The sequence below is a fragment of the Gymnodraco acuticeps genome, unplaced genomic scaffold, assembly GCF_902827175.1.
Source record: "Gymnodraco acuticeps unplaced genomic scaffold, fGymAcu1.1, whole genome shotgun sequence".
NCBI lineage: Eukaryota > Metazoa > Chordata > Actinopteri > Perciformes > Bathydraconidae > Gymnodraco > Gymnodraco acuticeps.
In genome coordinates this window covers 39,276-63,337 of record NW_022991140.1, presented here as the reverse complement: position 1 = coordinate 63,337, position 24,062 = coordinate 39,276, and the positions used below count along the sequence as shown (strand labels likewise).

At 39.2% G+C, this 24,062-nt stretch overlaps 1 protein-coding gene across 1 annotated transcript; it reads right to left on the bottom strand.

Moving 5' to 3' along the window:
- LOC117560368 (tubulin-specific chaperone cofactor E-like protein) lies at nt 1–23,888 on the bottom strand. The gene is made up of 9 exons (XM_034237227.1): nt 23,812–23,888; nt 19,407–19,486; nt 17,602–17,753; nt 16,543–16,682; nt 14,939–15,120; nt 14,101–14,357; nt 9,958–10,084; nt 9,757–9,873; nt 1–833 (listed from the first exon to the last, which is right to left on the bottom strand). The coding sequence occupies exons 3-9, from the start codon at nt 17,741–17,743 to the stop codon at nt 485–487; spliced, it is 1,314 nt and encodes a 437-aa protein (XP_034093118.1). The 5' UTR covers nt 17,744–17,753; nt 19,407–19,486; nt 23,812–23,888; the 3' UTR covers nt 1–484.
- Nucleotides 23,889–24,062: the final 174 nt, after the last annotated feature.

Here is a 24,062-nt window from a genome sequence, read left to right as displayed (position 1 = left end):
TATTGTGTGCCTAATTTATTCTTCCTCAACCAATTTTAAAACAGTTTAACAGTTATATAAACACTACTAAGTCCCATGCATGTGGCAAGCAAGGGAGACATTTTTTTGCAACCTAACATCTTACGTTTAATAACAAAAACAACCCTATTATAAAATAGTTTTAGATTAATGTGCGTTTAACTGGTACAACTATTTCCGGAGGACTATGAAAACAGGTCCGAATTTGCATAACATTTTTAAAATTAGATGTTAGCTGCATCGTTACCTCAAGCCACTAAAGCACAGCGTCTTAAGCTTTGTGAATGCGGAGCACCTATGTGCAAATACTTCTATCGTATAGATTTGTTCTGGACATTAAACATCGTTACATTCAAGACTGACATTAATCTCCTCTTTTTGTTTATCTAAAAAAAGGGTCAAGTCAAAGCTTAGTATCCAGTAAGTGTTCATTGGAGGTTCCTAAAGTACCGGAGGACTTCTCGACTCAAAGACCCGAGGAGCTGCTGCTACGACTTTTGACTTTCGGCACGACTAGAATTTCGTCCCCGTCTTGAATCCGGTAGGAATGAAGAGCCCGAGTGCCGCACTTTAACTCCTCGGGTCCCAACACCGAACACATCTCCCGGTTGATGTAGAAGAGCCGGATGCCGTGGTGGGGAAGCTGTAAGAGAGCCCGGATGTGCTTCCTAAGTTCAGCCACCGTCTGCTCCAAATGGAGACTCATGGCCTCCACTTTTTCCCCCCAGCGAATGTCCACCATGGTGCTGCGGGGGCTCAGGTCCACCTCCGCCAGCGGGGCCAACCGACCGTACTTTGATACGAGGACGTGGTACCTGGGAGGAAGCATGTGAGAAAGATCACTGAAGGGTTCTGTATTTGGGTTGATATGAAGAAAGCTGGATTTAAAAGTAGGTGAGAAACATGGTTAGGGTTAGGTACATATGGTTAGTATGTAAATACACTGTCAGCTAACAGGCCATGCGTGGCTGCTGTAGTAATTTAAAGCCAACTAAGTAAATTAGGGTGCGTTTACACCACTAGATCTGAGCGAATAAATGAGGCAATGCAAAATGTGGTTTCCTTAGAAGTTGGCGGGATACACACTATCTTGTTTTGAGTCCTAAACCTTGGAAATTACTCACTGTTTTACCACTTCCGGTTATCTTTTCGGAAGTCAATGTTTTTTTGACTGTTTTTGGTTGTTAGCCTGAAATAAGGTCTGTAGTTAACACAAGCTGAAGAGATTTTAACATATTGTAAATAATTACCCACTGGTGAATTAAAGTGTCTAAATGAGACGACTAAACGTCATCACGCCCAACATTAGCCACCTTTAGCTTAGCGGTGGTGACTTGAAGTCATGTGACCGTGCTGTAGTTCCTTTATAGCCCAACATTAGCCTCCTTTAGCTTAGCGGTGGTGACGTGAAGTCATGTGACCGTGCTGTAGTTCCTTTATAGCCCAACATTAGCCTCCTTTAGCTTAGCGGTGGTGACTTGAAGTCATGTGACCGTGCTGTAGTTCCTTTATAGCCCAACATTAGCCACCTTTAGCTTAGCGGTGGTGACGTGAAGTCATGTGACCGTCCTGTAGTTCCTTTATAGCCCAACATTAGCCTCCTTTAGCTTAGCGGTGGTGACGTGAAGTCATGTGACCGTGCTGTAGTTCCTTTATAGCCCAACATTAGCCACCTTTAGCTTAGCGGTGGTGACGTGAAGTCATGTGACCGTGCTGTAGTTCCTTTATAGCCCAACATTAGCCTCCTTTAGCTTAGCGGTGGTGACGTGAAGTCATGTGACCGTGCTGTAGTTCCTTTATAGCCCAACATTAGCCACCTTTAGCTTAGCGGTGGTGACGTGAAGTCATGTGACCGTGCTGTAGTTCCTTTATAGCCCAACATTAGCCACCTTTAGCTTAGCGGTGGTGACGTGAAGTCATGTGACCGTGCTGTAGTTCCTTTATAGCCCAACATTAGCTTTTTACTTGTCCGAAGCTTCTATGCGTCATAAAAACAGGGTTTGCAAACTGACTGTGCAAACTACTAAACGTCATCACGCCAACATAAGACCGCTTTTAGTTTAGGGATGGTGATGCGGTGGAGTCTTGTCCATAAGAAACACGAGTTCATGAGCTTTAGAGGTTGATATTGGTTCACTGTAAGGCTTTTATCAGCCACTATGATAATGTAGAGGAGGGTGATAAGCAACAAGGCCCCTGTCTGGACTAACCCTAACCCAAACAATAACCCTAACCCAGGGAAAGTTACTGTGCATACTTCCTGGTGAGATGGAGGCCTTTGAGTGGAAGAACATCTTTTGTCGAGCAAACAGGAAGCAGAGGCAACATTAAGGTATCTTTCTATCAGCCATTGTTGCGTCTTCTCTTTCCAATTTGCCAACAAAAACTATTCTATGTCCTCCTGGTGTTTGCCTCGTAAGAAAATTGAAAAACGATCATAATAACCGGTAAAGGAAAAGGAACCCTGTGTGTTCAACAGGCAGAGAAACACCTCTTAAACCTCAGTGAGTTCTCTGCCTCCTGCTAGCCGTGAGAAAGCTCTCAGTCACCTCGGGGGAATGTGTGTTCGAGATAAGGACCCAGGAACGATTAAATAAAATCCCGGAGAAAAGGCCTGTGCTTTCAAAGCTACTGTAACAGCTGGGCTAATCAAAGCAATTTCCCTTCCCTCCCCAAAAAGTCCCCGACAAAGCCGATCCCCCTGGCCCGGAGTTTCTGGCAAAACCCTCGCCATCCACCCTGGGAATTCTCCTCGGTACAAAAAGTGCCATTCTGAGAGCGGCCATTTAGCTAAAAGGCTTCATTTCAAAAAGGTGGTAAGCATGCTATAATGGAAGCAAATAAAGCTGCAAGGTGATCTCAAGTCAGCTTTCCAAATATCAAATCCAGCATTCTTCTGTAATGGACGGCAAATTAGCAGCGAGAGCAACAGGGTTCAGATTGGTTATCTAGCCAAGATCTTAGCTGACTTTTCTTTAGGTGTTTCTCTAATTTCTCCCGTTGAAAGATGACCTGCTTAAAAAGTTAAAATGTCGATTTACTCTCTTCCCTCCCACAGTGGCGCTGGATTTCCACGGTTCCCCTCTACTTATTCTACTGGATGCTCTCACATTTCTTCTTTCTCCATCTAGACCTCTCTTTTCAGTCTTTGCTCGCCACTAATCCTTCCTGTCTAGCCATCATGTTCCTTCCTTCATATTCCTGTTTTACTGAACCCCTTACATAAATAATATCCTGCTTTAATTTGTGTCTAAAGCCCTTCAATAGTGCTTTATTATCAGAGTAGTATCAGAGTTTTTTATTTTCACGGTCTACTACTGTATATTTTCTACTTTTTAATAGTCGTTTTAATTCTGTTTTCAGATGTTTAAATTCTAGTATTGTTTGTTATATATTATATAGTTCTACATAGTTGTATTTCCACATGTATATTTTTCCACATCCACATATATATATATTTCTTTCAACTTTTAATGCTATTTCAGAAATATTTTGGACTGTTTATTTCTAGTGTCTTAATTTATCTTATGTAGATTGCCTTGTTCTATCTACCTACCTAGTACCTACCAGTCAGTCAGTCAGTCAGTCCATCCATCCATCCATCCATCCATCTATCCATCTATCTATCCATCGATCTATCCATCGATCCATCCATCCATCCATCATCCATCAATCTATCCATCTATCCATCCATCTATCCATCTATCCATCTATCCATCCATCTATCTATTGCTATCAAATCCCTATCCGGCCATCTATCATCTATCCATGTAGCCATCTATCCATCTATCCATCTATCCATCTATCCATCGATCCATCTATCTATCCATCGATCTATCCATCTATCCATCCATCTATCTATCTATCCATCCATCCATCTATCCATCTATCCATCTATCCATCCATCTATCTACCTATCCATCTATCTATCTATCCATCCATCCATCTATCCATCTATCCATCTATCTATCCATCTATCCATCTATCTACCTATCCATCTATCCATCTATCCATCTATCTATCTATCTATCGATCTATCCATCGATCTATCCATCAATCTATCCATCGATCTATCCATCTATCTATCCATCTATCCATCTATCCATCTATCCATCTATCTATCCATCTATCCATCTATCTATCCATCTATCCATCTATCTACCTATCCATCTATCTATCTATCTTGTTTTGGTTTTTTTATGCTGCTGCAACGCACACATTTCCCAATTTGGCATCACTAAAGTAGCTCTTATCTTATCTTATCTCTTTACCCTCAATCTTCATATCGTCCAGTTTATTGAGGTATATCAGTCGGTATCAAACTGCTTTGAGTTGCGTTTATAGTTACTCAAAGTCAGATGTGTTTACCCTCCGATAGGAAAGGGGATAGCGGTGAGTTCCCTGCTTACAGAGCGTGTCCGACACCCAGCTGCATTCTGGGTGATCCCTAACTTTAGACCGACACAGAGATCCTGGATCCGAACCACCGTTTATGGGAAAAGTGGAACTGAACAACGGGATTCGGTCCAAAAGGTCTTTAGGTAGTTTTGGCCAAGTATGATGGCTAGTATAGTATGTTCTAAATACCAAAATACATCCTGAAACTTCACGTGCAAAATGAATAAGATTGATCAGAAGAATCAGAATCAAGTTTATTTCCAGGTGCGTTTACACATACAAGGAATTTGATTTGGTAAAAAATATAAGGATAATAAAAAAAGGATGAGAAGTTGTTTCTTAAAAATCCTTATTTTTTATTATCCTTATATATTTCTTTTTATTGACCTACTTTACAACTTATTTATTTCAAATTCCTTGTATGACAACACAATAAAATGTCTTTAGCTGTCTTTAAAAAGGGATTAAGGCCGCAGTTGTTAACCTAATTTATTATACAGCTTAGTTGAATACTCGATTGTGATTGGTCGATTCCAGAAGTGGTTAATTCTCGCTAACAGACCGTTGCTAAGGAAGATGAAGCGACTACAACAAACATTAGTTTTCTCCGTCAGAAAATAAACGGGGAATACTTTCTTAAATATGAATTCAAAACGTCAGAAAAATCAACAGAAGAAGACAGACAGGAAGTAAACACTAACAGGAACAGGGATGGCTTTGGACTTTTAAACAAGTCACTCTGAAGTCCATTTAATTCATAATATTATTTACCCTTTGTTACGTATCTGTATCAATTAGATTCAAACCAATGCAATGGGACCATTTAGTAGTTGGGATTAGATTAGTTTTAGGGTGTTTAGTTAGTAGTAGCTTGTTATTTCTTCTGTATAATACATGTTCTGTTACTTTTAGTTTACTTTCTGGGTCCTATTCTCAAGCTTCAGATCAGGGAGTCCCATTTCACACATGTCCATTATGTCTTATAATTGTCCTTGTATTTGGGAATTTGGTAAAAGAGCACTTTCTCTTAACCGTAAATCAGTACGACGATTCCTAACCGAGAGATCCAGCGACGTCAGGACACAAATCAATCTCTCAATTGACAAAGTACGTAGGCGTATACATATATATATATTAGGGCTGTCAGTCGATTAAAATAGTTAATCGCGATTAATCGCAAATTAATCGCACATTTTTGATCTGTTCTAAATGTAGCTTAGAGGAATATTTTTCAAGTTTTTAATACTCTTATCAACATATGAGTGGAAAAATATGCTTTATGCTAATAAATATTCTCATGAATATTAAACACAACAACCTGTGTGTGTGTGTGTGTGTGTGTGTGTGTGTGTGTGTGTGTGTGTGTGTGTGTGTGTGTGTGTGTGTGTGTGTGTGTGTGTGTGTGTGTGTGTGATGGATCGTTGGAGCTATGTGGAACTCAAGGCCTATGCTCGAACCGGAGCTGCCTGGACGCTGCAATCATGTTGCGCACTATCCGTGCTGAGTGTGCTGACTTCTCGTACAATGTCCCACTGTCTGGCTTCCTGCATAAAGTCAAGTGCTCGGCGCAGTTGTGGCGAATGTCGCTCCTCTGTTTTCATTTAAATAGCTCCTTATATCCGTTAGCGCAGCTAGCTAGCACCAGATGCTAACAACAACAATGCACGTAAGGTCTCTCTCTCGCTCGCTCGGGCCACACATACACACACCCTCCCGGTCCTCCAGATGGCCAGTCGGTGCCTGCCGGTGAGCGTGGAAGTGTGGTCTGCAGCAAGCGGGCGGCAGGAGCGGGGCTGTCAGCATCAGCTTGTAGATGGTATTTTAAACTCGATGCGCTCTGAAACTACGGGGCGGCCGAGGACAAAAAATACACATGCGTTAATCGCGTTAAAATAATTAGTGGCGTTAATTTTTGTTTGCGTTAACGTGTTATTAACGCGTTAACTTGACAGCCCTAAAATATATATATATAAAAAAGAGGGAAACATCAACCTTCTGCTACCTTCTGTATCACTTTTCCAATCAGAGAATTCCTCGCACAAAGGCCTCATTGAGCAGCGAGAGACTGGGGGCTTTGTCTCCCAAAGGTTAGTTTCCCCCACTACACCTTCCTCCACATTCTGCCCAGGTCAAGTGGAATGCAGCCCATAAAGAGCACCAGCAATTATGGGCACTTTTAAATAACAAAAAACAAATATACTGCTACTTTTTTATACCAATATCGCCATATCTGCCATTTGTTTTTCTCACTTATTGAGTTATTTTATTATAAATAACGTGTGCATACTTAGTTATTTTTGTAAGTCTACTCTTCTCACTTTATATGCTGTTTCCAAATAAAGGTATTCTGATTCTGATTATATCACAATGTTTGAGGACAAAGGGCACAAGTGGTTGCCTTTAGTACAACTTTTAGGGCAAGGAACATTTCAAATGAACTTTCATGAACAGAAAACACACTTTAAAAAAGGTTGAAGCTACAAAATATAAAAGCCACCGGATTCAGTTGTATTTAAATATATCCAAGTTAAATAATTGTGTAATTTTTGTCCTTATTTCTGAACAAGTGTATTGTTTTACATTTGAGTGATTCATTAAAAAGTAAGGTTACGGTTAAAGGGGATGCAGTCCGTAAAGAGGACGAGGAATTATTAAAGTGCAGAGGAGGGCTTTCTAAATATTAAATCTTAATGTATTGAGGACAGAAAAGCACTATTGCTGTTGGTACGACTTAAAAACGGTTAACGGAAGTTAGGCAATCAGAAGTAAGTAATCATGTTATATTTATTTCATGTTTTGATACTCAGATTAGGTCACATTGTTTAGGTAACTAGTATTTGTAACAGATTACCAGAGGTTTAAGAAGTACTCACATCTTGTTCTTGAGTAAAAGTAGAAGTACTCAGATCTTGTTCTTGAGTAAAAGTAGAAGTACTCAGATCTTGTACTTGAGTAAAAAGTTAGAAGTACTCAGATCTTGTACTTGAAGTAAAAGTAGAAGTACTCAGATCTTGTACTTGAGTAAAAGTAGAAGTACTCAGATCTTGTCTTGAGTAAAAGTAGAAGTACTCAGATTGTACTTGAGTAAAAGTAGAAGTACTCAGATCTTCTTGAGAAAGTAGAAGTACTCAGATCTTGTCTTGAGTAAAAGTAGAAGTACTCAGATCTTGTACTTGAGTAAAAGTAGAAGTACTCAGATCTTGTACTTGAGTAAAAGTAGAAGAGAAGTACTCAGATCTTGTACTTGAGTAAAAGTAGAAGTACTCAGATCTTGTACTTGAGTAAAAGTAGAAGTACTCAGATCTTGTACTTGAGTAAAAGTAGAAGTACTCAGATTGTACTTGAGTAAAAGTAGAAGTACTCAGATCTTGTACTTGAGTAAAAGTAGAAGTACTCAGATCTTGTACTTGAGTAAAAGTAGAAGTACTCAGATCTTTACTTGATGTAAAAGTAGAAGTACTCAGATCTTGTACTTGAGTAAAAGTAGAAGTACTCAGATCTTGTACTTGAGTAAAAGTAGAAGTACTCAGATCTTGTACTTGAGTAAAAGTAGAAGTACTCAGATCTTACTTGAGTAAAAGTAGAAGTACTCAGATCTTGTACTTGAGTAAAAGTAGAAGTACTCAGATCTTGTACTTGAGTAAAAGTAGAAGTACTCAGATCTTGTACTTGAGTAAAAGTAGAAGTACTCAGATCTTGTACTTGAGTAAAAGTAGAAGTACTCAGATCTTGTACTTGAGTAAAAGTAGAAGTACTCAGATCTTGTACTTGAGTAAAAGTAGAAGTACTCAGATCTTGTACTTGAGTAAAAGTAGAAGTACTCAGATCTTGTACTTGAGTAAAAGTAGAAGTACTCAGATCTTGTACTTGAGTAAAAGTAGAAGTACTCAGATCTTGTACTTGAGTAAAAGTAGAAGTACTCAGATCTTGTACTTGAGTAAAAGTAGAAGTACTCAGATCTTGTACTTGAGTAAAAGTAGAAGTACTCAGATCTTGTACTTGAGTAAAAGTAGAAGTACTCAGATCTTGTACTTGAGTAAAAGTAGAAGTACTCAGATCTTGTACTTGAGTAAAAGTAGAAGTACTCAGATCTTGTACTTGAGTAAAAGTAGAAGTACTCAGATCTTGTACTTGAGTAAAAGTAGAAGTACTCAGATCTTGTACTTGAGTAAAAGTAGAAGTACTCAGATCTTGTACTTGAGTAAAAGTAGAAGTACTCAGATCTTGTACTTGAGTAAAAGTAGAAGTACTCAGATCTTGTACTTGAGTAAAAGTAGAAGTACTCAGATCTTGTACTTGAGTAAAAGTAGAAGTACTCAGATCTTGTACTTGAGTAAAAGTAGAAGTACTCAGATCTTGTACTTGAGTAAAAGTAGAAGTACTCAGATCTTGTACTTGAGTAAAAGTAGAAGTACTCAGATCTTGTACTTGAGTAAAAGTAGAAGTACTCAGATCTTGTACTTGAGTAAAAGTAGAAGTACTCAGATCTTGTACTTGAGTAAAAGTAGAAGTACTCAGATCTTGTACTTGAGTAAAAGTAGAAGTACTCAGATCTTGTACTTGAGTAAAAGTAGAAGTACTCAGATCTTGTACTTGAGTAAAAGTAGAAGTACTCAGATCTTGTACTTGAGTAAAAGTAGAAGTACTCAGATCTTGTACTTGAGTAAAAGTAGAAGTACTCAGATCTTGTACTTGAGTAAAAGTAGAAGTACTCAGATCTTGTACTTGAGTAAAAGTAGAAGTACTCAGATCTTGTACTTGAGTAAAAGTAGAAGTACTCAGATCTTGTTCTTGAGTAAAAGTAGAAGTACTCAGATCTTGTACTTGAGTAAAAGTAGAAGTACTCAGATCTAGAAGTACCAGAGTGTAGGAATACTCTGTCACAGTAAAAGTCCTGCATTTAAAATGTTCCTCAAGTGAAAGTAGAAAAGTATTCTCATCAAAATATAGTGAAAGTAGCGACAGTGAAAGTAGTCGTTGTGCAGATTGGTCCATTTCAGAATAATATATATGATATGTTTTATAATGATTGATCATGAAAGTGTTCTCAAAGCTGGTGAAGGTGCAGCTAGTTTGAATGACTTGGTATACTGCAGGGTAGCTGGTGGATTTACTCCAGGTGGAACTAAAGATTTAACACTTGATTAGATTTCACATCATTCATCCACATCTGTGAAGTAACTAAAGGTATTACATACATGTAGTGGAGTAGAAGAACAAAGTATCAAAAACAAGTATCTCAAAATGGTCCTTAAGTACAGTACTTGAGTAAATGTACTTAGTTACTTTACACCACAGCATATTACATGTTTAAAGTGACCCTCCAAACCCTGTGTTTACCTTTCAGGAAGTTCCTGTTTTGGGCAGTCCTGGTAATGCCGGATGAAGAACCGCTCGGCATCTTCTCTGTCTCCGTGAGACACCGTGCTGCCGTTCAGCAACACCACAGAGGGCAGCCTGAAGACAGGGACATTCAAAAGTATAGAGATTAGATTCATGACAATTTAAATGTAATATGTGTGTGTGTAGGTTCAGACTCACTGTGCTAAAAGGAGGCTACATCTCTCCTGGTCGGTGTAAGTCTTCAGGAGAGGAATCCCCTTCACTTTCACTTCCTTCAGCTTCGGGAAGAAATTCAGCCTCTCAATGTCCGTCCATTTGCTGAGTCCTGAATAACAAAACATCAGAGTTTTATTTAGGTCACACCATGTCTCTACTTTAATGTTCCAAAAGCTCTTTATTTTTCACAAAACTATGACGTTAAAGGGACTTATGTTCAGGTGTATATCAGTATGTTGTGTCTCTACTTTAAAGAGTCCTCTCCTGCTGATGTTCAGGTGTATATCAGTATGTAGTGTATCTACTTTAAAGAGTCCTCTCCTGCTGATGTTCAGGTGTATATCAGTATGTAGTGTCTCTACTTTAAAGAGTCCTCTCCTGCTGATGTTCAGGTGTATATCAGTATGTAGTGTCTCTACTTTAAAGAGTCCTCTCCTGCTGATGTTCAGGTGGATATCAGTATGTAGTGTCTCTACTTTAAAGAGTCCTCTCCTGCTGATGTTCAGGTGTATATCAGTATGTAGTGTCTCTACTTTAAAGAGTCCTCTTCCTGTTGTTGTTCAGGTGTATATCAGTATGTAGTGTCTCTACTTTAAAGAGTTCCTCTCTGCTGATTGTTCAGGTGTATATCAGTATGTAGTGTCTCTACTTTAAAGAGTCCTTCCTGCTGATGTTCAGGTGTATATCAGTATGTAGTGTCTCTACTTTAAAGAGTCCTCTCCTGCTGATGTTCAGGTGTATATCAGTATGTAGTGTCTCTACTTTAAAGAGTCCTCTCCTGCTGATGTTCAGGTGTATCAGTATGTAGTGTCTCTACTTTAAAGAGTCCTCTCCTGCTGATGTTCAGGTGTATATCAGTATGCAGTGTCTCTACTTTAAAGAGTCTCTCCTGCTGATGTTCAGGTGTATATCAGTAGTAGTATCTCTACTTTAAAGAGTCCTCTCCTGCTGATGTTCAGGTGTATATCAGTATGCAGTGTCTCTACTTTAAAGAGTAATCTCCTGCTGATGTTCAGGTGTATATCAGTATGCAGTGTCTCTACTTTAAAGAGTCCTCTCCTGCTGATGTTCAGGTGTATATCAGTATGTAGTGTCTCTACTTTAAAGAGTCCTCTCCTGCTGATGTTCAGGTGTATATCAGTATGTAGTGTCTCTACTTTAAAGAGTCCTCTCCTGCTGATGTTCAGGTGTATATCAGTATGTAGTGTCTCTACTTTAAAGAGTTCCTCTCCTGCTGATGTTCAGGTGTATTATCAGTATGTAGTGGTCTCTACTTTAAAGAGTCCTCTCCTGCTGATGTTCAGGTGTATATCAGTATGTAGTGTCTCTACTTTAAAGAGTCCTCTCCTGCTGATGTTCAGGTGTATATCAGTATGTAGTGTCTCTACTTTAAGAGTCCTCTCCTGCTGATGTTTCAGGTGTATATCAGTATGTAGTGTCTCTACTTTAAAGAGTCCTCTCCTGCTGATGTTCAGGTGTATATCAGTATGTAGTGTCTCTACTTTAAGAGTCCTCTCCTGCTGATGTTCAGGTGTATATCAGTATGTAGTGTCTCTACTTTAAAGAGTCCTCTCCTGCTGATGTTCAGGTGTATATCAGTATGTAGTGTCTCTACTTTAAAGAGTCCTCTCCTGCTGATGTTCAGGTGTATATCAGTATGTAGTGTCTCTACTTTAAAGAGTCCTCTCCTGCTGATGTTCAGGTTGTATATCAGTATGTAGTGTCTCTACTTTAAAGAGTCCTCTCCTGCTGATGTTCAGGTGTATATCAGTATGTAGTGTCTCTACTTTAAAGAGTCCTCTCCTGCTGATGTTCAGGTGTATATCAGTATGTAGTGTCTCTACTTTAAAGAGTCCTCTCCTGCTGATGTTCAGGTGTATATCAGTATGTAGTGTCTCTACTTTAAAGAGTCCTCTCCTGCTGATGTTCAGGTGTATATCAGTATGTAGTGTCTCTACTTTAAAGAGTCCTCTCCTGCTGATGTTCAGGTGTATATCAGTATGTAGTGTCTCTACTTTAAAGAGTCCTCTCCTGCTGATGTTCAGGTGTATATCAGTATGTAGTGTCTCTACTTTAAAGAGTCCTCTCCTGCTGATGTTCAGGTGTATATCAGTATGTAGTGTCTCTACTTTAAAGAGTCCTCTCCTGCTGATGTTCAGGTGTATATCAGTATGTAGTGTCTCTACTTAAAGAGTCCTCACCTGATGATGTTCAGGTGTATATCAGTATGTAGTGTCTCTACTTTAAAGAGTCCTTCTCCCGCTGATGTTCAGGTGTATATCAGTATGTAGTGTCTCTACTTTAAAGAGTCCTCTCCTGCTGATGTTCAGGTGTATATCAGTATGTAGTGTCTCTACTTTAAAGAGTCCTCTCCTGCTGATGTTCAGGTGTATATCAGTATGTAGTGTCTCTACTTTAAAGAGTCCTCTCCTGCTGATGTTCAGGTGTATATCAGTATGTAGTGTCTCTACTTTAAAGAGTCCTCTCCTGATGATGTTCAGGTGTATATCAGTATGCAGTGTCTCTACTTTAAAGAGTCCTCTCCTGCTGATGTTCAGGTGTATATCAGTCTGTAGTGTCTCTACTTTAAAGAGTCCTCTCCCTGATGTTCAGGTGTATATCAGTATGTAGTGTCTCTACTTAAAGAGTCTCTCCTGCTGATGTTCAGGTGTATATCAGTATGTAGTGTCTCTACTTTAAAGAGTCCTCTCCTGCTGATGTTCAGGTGTATATCAGTATGTAGTGTCTCTACTTTAAAGAGTCCTCTCCTGCTGATGTTCAGGTGTATATCAGTAGTGGTAGTGTATCTTACTTTAAAGAGTCCTCTCCTGCTGATGTTCAAGGTTGTATATCAGTGTGTAGTGTCTCTACTTTAAAGAGTCCTCTCCTGCTGATGTTCAGGTGTATATCAGTATTCGTGGTCTCTACTTTAAAGAGTCCTCTCCTGCTGATGTTCAGGTGTATATCAGTATGTAGTGTCTCTACTTTAAAGAGTCCTCTCCTGCTGATGTTTCAGGTGTATATCAGTATGTAGTGTCTCTACTTTAAAGAGTCCTCTCCTGCTGATGTTCAGGTGTATATCAGTATGTAGTGTCTCTACTTTAAAGAGTCCTCTCCTGCTGATGTTCAGGTGTATATCAGTATGTAGTGTCTCTACTTTAAAGAGTCCTCTCCTGCTGATGTTCAGGTGTATATCAGTATGTAGTGTCTCTACTTTAAAGAGTCCTCTCCTGCTGATGTTCAGGTGTATATCAGTATGTAGTGTCTCTACTTTAAAGAGTCCTCTCCTGCTGATGTTCAGGTGTATATCAGTATGTAGTGCCTACTTAAGTCAGTCCTCTCCTGCTGATGTTCAGCTGTATATCAGTATGTAGTGTCTCTACTTTAAAGAGCTCTCCTGCTGATGTTCAGGTGTATATCAGTGTGTAGTGTCTCTACTTTAAAGAGTCCTCTCCTGCTGATGTTCAGGTGATATCAGTGTGTAGTGTCTCTACTTTAAAGAGTCCTCTCCTGCTGATGTTCAGGTGTATATCAGTATGTAGTGTCTTCTTTAAAGAGTCCTCTCCTGCTGATGTTCAGGTGTATATCAGTATGTAGTGTCTCTATTTTAAAGAGTCCTCTCCTGCTGTTGTTCAGTGTATATCAGTATGTAGTGTCTCTACTTTAAAGAGTCCTCTCCTGCTGATGTTCAGGTGTATATCAGTGTGTAGTGTCTCTACTTTAAAGAGTCCTCTCCTGCTGATGTTCAGGTGTGTATCAGTATGTAGTGTCTCTACTTTAAAGAGTCCTCTCCTGCTGATGTTCAGGTGTATATCAGTATGTAGTGTCTCTACTTTAAAGAGTCCTCTCCTGCTGATGTTCAGGTGTGTATCAGTATGTAGTGTCTCTACTTTAAAGAGTCCTCTCCTGCTGATGTTCAGGTGTGTATCAGTATGTAGTGTCTCTACTTTAAAGAGTCCTCTCCTGCTGATGTTCAGGTGTATATCAGTATGTAGTGTCTCTACTTTAAAGAGTCCTCTCCTGCTGATGTTCAGGTGTATATCAGTATGTAGTGTCTCTACTTTAAAGAGTCCTCTCCTGCTGATGTTCAGGTGTATATCAGTGTGTAGTGTCTCTTCTTTAGACCTGAGTTGTTGAGGTTGATGCTCCTCAGATTGGGGAAAAGGCGCTGCAGAGTTTCTGGAGAGTCGCCCACACAGTCCACGCTGTTGTTGGCCAGAACCAGCGTGTTCAGACTCGGGTAAATCTGCCCAAACTTCCTGACTTCCTTCCACTCCTGCAGCTGGTTGTCTGTGATCTGCAGCAGGCGCAGAGACGGACAGGACGTCTGCGACTCGGACACGGTGTTGAAGCCGTTCAGACACAAGAAAAGCTCCTCCAGCCTGAAGGAGGAGGGAATACGTTAGAGTTATGTACAATAAAACCTTATTTAATTTCATTTACTCCTTTCAGAATCGAGTTATCGGCGAATTGGGTTTAGGTTCGACTCATGTAATGAAATAAAAGGTAACATTTAATACGATTATTTAGATAAACACAAGTTAAAGCTTTTGCAAAAACAATTATATTGACTAATATACAAAGGTACAATGAAACCTTACTTTCCAGCCATATCTGCATTTAAGTTATTCCCTCCTTTCATTACAATATGAATGAAATTGAGATATTTATACAACTATACTGTAAGAGGTTGAATATATGTCCATTAAAAGACAAAATAACTTATAATAGAATAAGTAAATAAATATAACAGGTTAAAGCAAGAATGTGCAATTAAAATGTAAAATAAAATAAAGATATGTATATAAACATAAGAGGCTAAACAAAATATCCAATAAAAGATTAAATAATATTATTTATTAACTATAGAGCCATTTCATCAACAAAAAACAACTCAAAGACGCTTTGACAGAGAAAAACACAAAAACGAAGAAAATACAGAGACAAACAAAACGTCACTTACTCAGGTGTGTGTTTGGTGAGTGTGTGTACGGTGTCCCAGCTGATGTGTGTGTTGATGAGGACGAGCTGTCGGACTCTGGAGAACACCTCGGCCATGCAGGGCTCCAGCTGAACGCCCATCAGAGGGTTCATGCTCAGGTTCAGGAAGTCCAGGTGGGGGATGTTGGAAACGATGGCGCAGATCTGGCAACCCACAAGTAAATAACAAAACCTCAGAGCAGTGTTTCTCTATCGGTTTCATACCAAGGACCACCTCACTCCCCAAATATCCAGGAACAAAAAGGCCTGCTCACCACTCCAACAGTTTATGACAAATTACAGCCGAATAATGACAGCTTAACGTGACCTACATTGAATCAACAATACAAACACAACTACGGATTCCACAAGCATTTCGTTCGTATGCGATTTTAAATGCTAACAGGTTTTACACCTCTTATGAAATGTAGACTACATTTGTTACAAGGCTAGATGCAGGAATCCTGAAGTCAAATGTAAAACCTTTCAAGACCTTTTTTCAGACCCTTTCCATACATTTTAAGACCTCATCGCCAGTTAAGCGAGTTTTAACCGGTTACATTGAAAACATATTTTTTTAATTTAATTTGTTTAAAGTCAGCCTATCATCCATCCTTACTATGGCATTTGCCACTTGATTGACGTACAGGTAAGCCAGTCTGAGTTGTATTGTGCCATACGGGTTCATGCAGTTATGAGGGGGCCTCACCTCCTCATCTGAAGCTCATCTGAAGCGCAAATGCGGCGCAATTAGTGTAAGCTCGCCACAGTTTACCCACCGTTTAGTCCACTAGCACCCCCCCCCCCCCAAGCTGAAAAAGTGTGGGCACCCCTAATATACAGTATTGATTGGCCTTCCTCCTTATCTTCCAACCATTTGGACGCAGACTTGCATTTCCCCATAACGATGTTGTTTAACAACCGGCGTAAACGGACCTTCGCGCGCTATCAAGCAGTGAGCGTGCGATGTCCTGTTCAGATGACGTCAAACCCAACGGGACGCCATAAGTAAACTACACAGAATCACACGACACACCTACGCAATGATTACATTCAGGCAGACTGTAGAATACAACCTCTTTGGACCATTTATATACTTATTGAAAACAAGCTACAACATTTAATACCTTGGAAAATGCCTTTTAATACTTTTTAATAGCCTTCATTTTCGCTAAATTTATTTATCAACTTGTAATACTTTTTAAGACCCCGCGGATCCCCTGACTACGGAGTTAATGTCCGAGCCAACAGACTCACAGATCGTTTTCTACTGAGAGATATTCAAAAGCACCGCATGTAGTACGACACAAACCTCCGCTGTGGATTTTCAAAACTAAATACAGTAAAACTATGGTTAGTTCAACATCATTTCAATAAGTTCATTATTTACACTGGTCCATTTATTTAGCATTGTTTACGCACTCGTTGACTCTACTCTGTTGCCACCCATACTAGCCATTTTTAAACAATTTGAGAAACACTTTGAATTTATCATTTATTTATTTAAAATGTTACCAATATACTCACGGACCAAACACTGAATTAAAAGAACGTATCGTACGATTGTTCGTTATACATCGCCCCTACCTCTTCCCAGTCTTTGAGCTGATTTTGGGACAGGTCCAGCTCGGCCACGTGAACACAGAACGCTGCGATGTCGGACCGATCTCCAGCTTTATTGATCCCAGAGCCGCTCAGAACGAGAGAACAGGGCAGGTAGAGGCGGTCTGCAAAACAAAAAGTGAGGTTTTACGACATTCAGAGGCTTCAAACACTTCATCCTCTCCGATGTATAGCTATTTATTAAACAGCTTAGTTGAATACTCGATTCTGATTGGTCAATATGGACATTCTAGAGGTCTGCTATTTAAAAAAGAATGAAAAAACAGGAAGCAAACACTAAAGGGAACAGCAGAAGAAGACAGACAGGAAGTAAACACTAAAGGGAACAGCAGAAGAAGAAGAAGACAGACAGGAAATAAACACTAAAGGGAACACCAGAAGAAGACAGACAGGAAGTAAACACTAACGGGAACAGCAGAAGAAGACAGACAGGAAGTAAACACTAAAGGGAACAGAAGAAGACAGACAGGAAGTAAACATTAAAGGGAACAGCAGAAGAAGATAGACAGGAAGTAAACACTAAAGGGAACAGCAGAAGAAGACAGACAGGAAGTAAACACTAAAGGGAACATCAGAAGAAGACAGACAGGAAGTAAACACTAAAGGGAACAGCAGAAGAAGATAGACAGGAAGTAAACACTAAAGGGAACAGCAGAAGAAGACAGACAGGAAGTAAACACTAAAGGGAACAGCAGAAGAAGACAGACAGGAAGTAAACACTAAAGGGAACAGCAGAAGAAGACAGACAGGAAGTAAACACTAAAGGGAACAGCAGAAGAAGGCAGACAGGAAGTAAACACAAAAGGGAACAGCAGAAGAAGACAGACAGGAAGTAAACACTAAAGGGAACAGCCGAAGAAGACCTATTTTCCTTCTCTCCCTTGATCCTCCTTAGCAACAGTGTGTTATGCTTAGCAACAGTGTGTTATCGAGTGTTAAAAACCTCTGAATTGTCGCAATTGACCAATCAGAATCGAGTATTCAACCAAGCCGTGTAACATGACTCTCTGCCTGTTTTCACACCTTTGACGGGGGACCCCGGCAGGCTGGGCATCACCATGACTCCCTGGCCGTAGGGGAAGTTCTCCGGGCTGTATTTCTCGCTGAGGACTTGGACGAAGGTGCGGCTCTCCTCTTCATCAGAGGACGTCTCCATGGTGTCCATGGTCCAGGCCCTGAGAACAGAGAAACAACTGGGTCAGTTCCCTTCATCTCTCTGGTGTTTATTGATGTGGAATTATACAGAAAAGCCCAAAAATGTTACCCATTTCTACACACATTTATTTCTGATTCTGTTCATAAGGCCCTCTGTTTGAATTCATTTCATGAACACTGTGATGATGAAAAAGCGTAAATTTGAGAAAGCTCACTGTGTATTTTTATAACTTTGGATTCGTCTACTGCGAGTGGTCACAGTTACAGTTAAAGAATGGTCTTGGGAAAGCTCCTGGTATTAAATACTGTGTACTGTTTTATTCTCATAAAAAGACCAAGATGAGACTAATTTCTCTTCCTCCTCTGACTGTGGGACTCACCACCCAAGTGATCGTATCAATGATGTTTATGGAGTATTTCAAAACCAGTCACATATGTACAGTATTGTAATGTTTAGCAAATTATGGCCAGTGAGGAGAAATTGTATTTTTCCTGAACGCTAGCATCCTTTTTCAATAGTTTCCAACAATTAACCGTTTTCAATTTGTTTCCCGGTTGCTTTGAGCGATTTTAGTTCAAATTCTCGCTGGTGACGTCACTTTTCAGGCACACATTAAAACATATAATATTCATTAAATACTTCCTGTTTCTCAGGATAAATGTAGTCCCACACACACACACACACACACACACACACACACACACACACACACACACACACACACACACACACACACACACCACACACACCACACACACACACACACACACACACACACACACACACACACACACACACACACACACACACACACACACACACACACACACACACACACACACACACACACACACACACACACACACACCACACACACACACCACACACACACACACACACACACACCACACACACACACACACACACACAGTGAGAAACGTGAGAGTGTGACAGCACTGACAGCAGCAGGTGTACAGGGACACAAACACACCAGTTCGTGCTCAAAGTCATTCTGTGTCGCCGACCAATCGATTAGTCGAAACAATTGGTTGTAATGTTGACAAATGAATGTCGTTGATAGAGGGGGAAATAGGCCCAAATGTAGCTTCTCATATAAATACACAGGAAGTAAAAACAGTATATGACTTGTTAAATTGGAGGGCTGTAGTGTTGAATAGAAATAAGGAAAGGCTCACAGTATTGAACAGATTAAGATATTGCTGTATTCAATGTGGCATACATATTTGGTAATGTCAGTTTTAAGTTGTTTTATCATGAAGCTTAAGAGTAGGTAAGAGTACGCAGTCATTTTTCCTGACTTAATGCACGTTGCACAAATAAATAAGTAAAAAAAGACAATTGTATTTGGTTTGCTTAGTGTGTCAGCATGATTCGTCCCCATTTGAATACAACTTGGTGTCAGGGTGTAGCTTTGGCCAAGGACGCCTTTTACATCTGAATTATGGTGCAAATACCTGTGTTATCATTCACTTTTGGACAAGGCCTTGACTGCTGATGATTTCTAGTGAATTAAAACGACATCATTCCTAACGATATAACCTCGGCCCCGGTCTCACCCCGATCAGCCCTATCAGGTTCTGATCATCTTAAACTGTGTGCGGTGTTTCTGTCAGGGTTCGTTTCTGATTCCACAGATTGCTACGACTCATACCTCTGATGGAGCAGAGACCAAAGGGAAGCTTGTCTTCAGCGTCACCTCCGATCACATCGTCTCCACGGCCGCTGAGAGAACTGTGGAACAAGAGGAGAAGAACACGAGTTCAACTGGGTTTGGGAACCAGAGGGAAGTACAGAAACTGTCTTTGAGGTAAAAAGACAGAAAGATCATATTTGGAACAACATTTATTTTTAATTGGGACGAACTCTTCTTCGGTTTTCTGCACTCAACATCCAGAAATATGAAAACAAAATACTTATTAGGGATGTTGAGCGTAGCTGCGAGGAAAGCAATCACAAAGAAATGGCTCAAACCAAACAGAGGATTGGTACGGTATCATTTATGAAATCTTTGTAATGGAAAGAATAACCTTCTCTTTGAGGCTCCAGGAACTTAAAGGGGACCTATCATTCAAAAGTCACTTTCTGATGTCTTCTCTCCATCAACATGTGTCCCCGGTGTGTCTGGGAACTCACGCAGCGTCAGGAAATAAAACCCTCTCTCTTTTCCTCCGTACCCAAATCTCTAAAAACGGGGAACAACGGAGCTGATCCAGATTTGCGTCCGATATGACGTAATATATGAAATATGGACCCACGGCCCAATCAGAAACGTTGCTTTCAGAAAACAATTGATAATCCATGATATGGCGTTTCATCACGGCAGCATTTAGTTTAGACAGTAGCTGCCGGGTCCCGCATGAGCTCAGACCCCTCCTCTTTAAAGCTTTATACCCAAATCAGCACTTTTGAAACAGGAAGTGAAATAGAGGGATATGAGGCAAGGCTAGGCAAGTTTATATAGCACTTTTCAACACACGGCAATTCAAAGTGCTTTACAAAAAACGAAAGACATTAAGAAAATGGCATTTAAAATCAGTCATTAAAAAGAAAAGCTAATAAAAGAAACATTAAAAGAAAAAGTACATGGATAAAAGTTACAGTGCAGTCTAAGATATGAATAGTTCAATTAAAAGCAGCGACAAAAAGAAAAGCCTTCAGCCTGGATTTAAAAGTAGTCAGAGTTGCAGCGGACCTGCAGGTTTCTGGGAGTTTGTTCCAGATATTTGGAGCATAATAACTGAACGCTGCTTCTCCATGTTTAGTTCTGACTCTGGGGACAGAAAGCTGACCAGTCCCTGAAGACCTGAGAGATCTGGATGGTTCATCATTTAGCAGGAGGTCAGAAATGTATTTTGGGCCTAAACCATTCAGTGCTTTATAAACCAGCAGCAGTATTTAGAAATCTATTCTTTGACACACAGGAAGCCAGTGTAAAGACTTCAGAACAGGAGTGATCCACTTTCTTAGTGTTAGTGAGGACTCGAGCAGCGGCGTTCTGAATCAGCTGCAGCTTCCTAATAGATCTTTTAGTGAGACCTGTGAAGACACCATTGCAGTAGTCGAGTCTACTGAAGATAAAAGCATGGACAAGTTTTTCCAAATCCTGCTGTGACATTAGTCTTTTAATCCTAGATATATTCTTTAGGTGATAGTAGGCTGATTTAGTAACAGTTTTAAAGTGACTGTTGAAACTCAGGTCAGAGTCCATGACTACACCTAGATTTCTGGCTTTATCTGTTGTTTTGAACATTGCAGACTGAAGCTCAGCGCTAACTTTTATACGTTCTGACTTGGCTCCAAAAACCATTACCTCAGTTTTATCTTTGTTTAATTGGAGAAAGTTCTGACACATCCAGTCATTGATTTGTTCAATGCACTTACTCAGTGTTTCAATTGGAGCATAGTCTCCTGGTGAAATTGTTACGTAAATTGAAACAGGAAGTGAAATAGAGGGATATGAGGCATGGCTAGAATGATCTGTTTGGTGTTTGGAGCAAAACACTTCATAGACATGTGTTTTATATATTTGTATATATCTGAGACCTGTGCTATTGCCTAAAAGCAGCATGATAGGTGAACTTTACATTTCAGGACATTTGGGAGAAATGGAAAGTGTATATTACCCCGATACGCCCTTCTTTTGTTTAACTGTTTTTTATTTAATGATCTATACTGTCAATGTTTAATATTGAAAATAAACACCCCATGTTCTTGGGTGTTTATTGTTGTTTTGTTAAGAAAAAGAAAAAACACGGACCACTCTGTAAAACTATTTAACTACATATGTACACTGAAGTTGAAATGTGATAAAAATGTTTTTAAAAAAGTAAATAAAAAAAGAAAAGACACAGAACGACAGACGAGTGAAACTTGCACAACAGGTAATGTGAAAGCCAGAGGTTTAAGAAGTACTCAGATATTTCACTCATTTGTGAAAAGCAGCAATACTACTTTGCTTCCTAGATAATATTATTATTACTACTGGCTTCTACTTTTTAGGTATTCAATTCCAACAGGAATCTGTATGTTATTATGTCAATATATTTAAAAAAGTATCTGTATTTTCACTTAATTCTGAAATGTTACACTTATTTTATCTTATAAATACTGCTTTCTTACTTAATTTCCCAGTATGTGTACTTCTGTAAATGTTTTATTTTATTTTAAATACTATGTGCACACCTTTTTATCTCATAGTGTGTGATTTGTATTTGTAGTCTCTATCTATACTTTGCTGTAACAATGTAAACTTCCCCTCGATGGGACCGATGAAGGATTCTGGTGCTCTGGACTGGCATCAAAATATACTTTAAGTACAAAAAGTAGTCATTTTCCGGTATGGTATCAGATTTAAACATATAAAATGTTGTGTTATAATTATTAATCCATTCATGGGATTCTTCAAATGACTTGATATACTGCTGAGTATCTTAGCATATAATAAATAATACATTATGATTTAAATTCTGTGTTATAAATCCATACCTGGAAAGTAGCTTGTAAATTATGGTATAAAGTAGCATAACATGAAAATACTCAAGTGAAGTACAAGTACCTCAAAATGGTACTTAAGTATAGTAGGCTAACCTGGGTAACTACATATGTCTGCTCACCAGCTACACGTCTGAGTGTTTTCTTCAAATCGTCATATTTACCAAGTTTGGTTTCATAACAAAAGTCCAACTTTAAAAATACGCTTGCTACTGCCCCCGTGGTGCGACTGACTGGTAACAATGCTGAACCAAATACAAGAACTACAGTTATACATAAAGTTAAGACTCGTCTTATATTGTTGTTTTAATGCCGAGTTAAACGGGAAGTCAGAAGGATTTAAGAAAAGTCAGAATTATAACTGTACGTGTTATATTCAGTTGCTAGAGGCCAATACAACGTTAAATTAAGAGGTTTTTAATCGGAGTTCGGCAAGGCATTATGCGAAGAAATATAGATTTACATAAAGTAACAACTCGCGTTTTAATGTTGTTTTAATGCCGAATTAAACGTTGAGTCATGACGATTCGGGAAAAGTTATAATTATTATTGTATTACTTATATACGCTTAGTAGCATCCAATACAACGTTACATTTAGATGATATTTTAACGCTGGGTAACTGGCAATAATGCTGAACTAAATAAGATAATTAGTTGTACATAAAGAAACGATCGCTTCTTATTGTTATTTTAATGCCGAATTGAAGGGCGAACCATGACGATTCAGGAAACGTAAAAAATAATAACTGTACATGTTATATTTGCTTGCAATGAGCAAATACAACGTTACATTTTGAGTTTTGTTCACGCTGTTAATGGCAACAATGCTGAACCAAATAACAGTTTTCATAAAGAAAGGACTTGCGTTTTATTACTATTTGAATGCCGAATTAAACTGCAAGCCATGACGATTCGAACAAAGTCAAAAGTATAACTGTAAGTGTTTTATCCACTTGCTAGTAGCTAATACAATGTTAGATTAAGAGGACGTTTTGTAACTGGCGACAATGCACAACCAAATGCAAGAATAACAGTTTTACACAAAGCAACGACTATAATTTACTTGTTGTTTTAATGCCGAATTATACTGCAAATCATCCCGATTTAAGAAAAGTCGAAATGAGAACTGTACGTGTTATATGCACTTGCTAAGAGCGAATACAATGTTACATTAAGAGGTTTTTCAACGGAGTTTTGCAATGCATTCTGCGAGCAAGGTAAGTAGTGCAGATTTGGGGGGGTGGGCAGGTTACGAAACAGGCCTGTCTGCGAATCTCCCTCATGCAAATGTACCTAAATAACATTATTAACATCGACATTTTAAACAGAAACCCAGGGCATATTATGAATTTCACATTTGAACGCTTTTAACATGACTGTCACAGCGAAATGTATGTTTCAAGTACATGTTTTACGGCTTTGTATCAGAATAATTGGGTTTTTTAGATGTAATATTCTGCTAAAGCCGATGCTTTATGATGAGTTTTAAAGCAGACATCTTATATTATTATTAATGCTGTATTTTGTCACTAATACGCTGTTGTTATGAGACCATTTTACTCACCGTCTCCGGAACCTCGATGTTTGTTTTTGTTATTCTTCGGTTAGTTGACAGTTTAAGACCCGCCCCCTCTCCCGGATGTGACGTAGTTTAAATGTCGTTTTTTCCTGTCCTTTCCTGACCGTCAATGTTAAAAAACAAAACTGAAATTGACGAAATATATAAATAAATCCCACATTTCTGAGGTTTAATGTTTGAATCCAAATCATATTGACAATGTTATACTATGAATACTTAAATTGTCTATATAAATA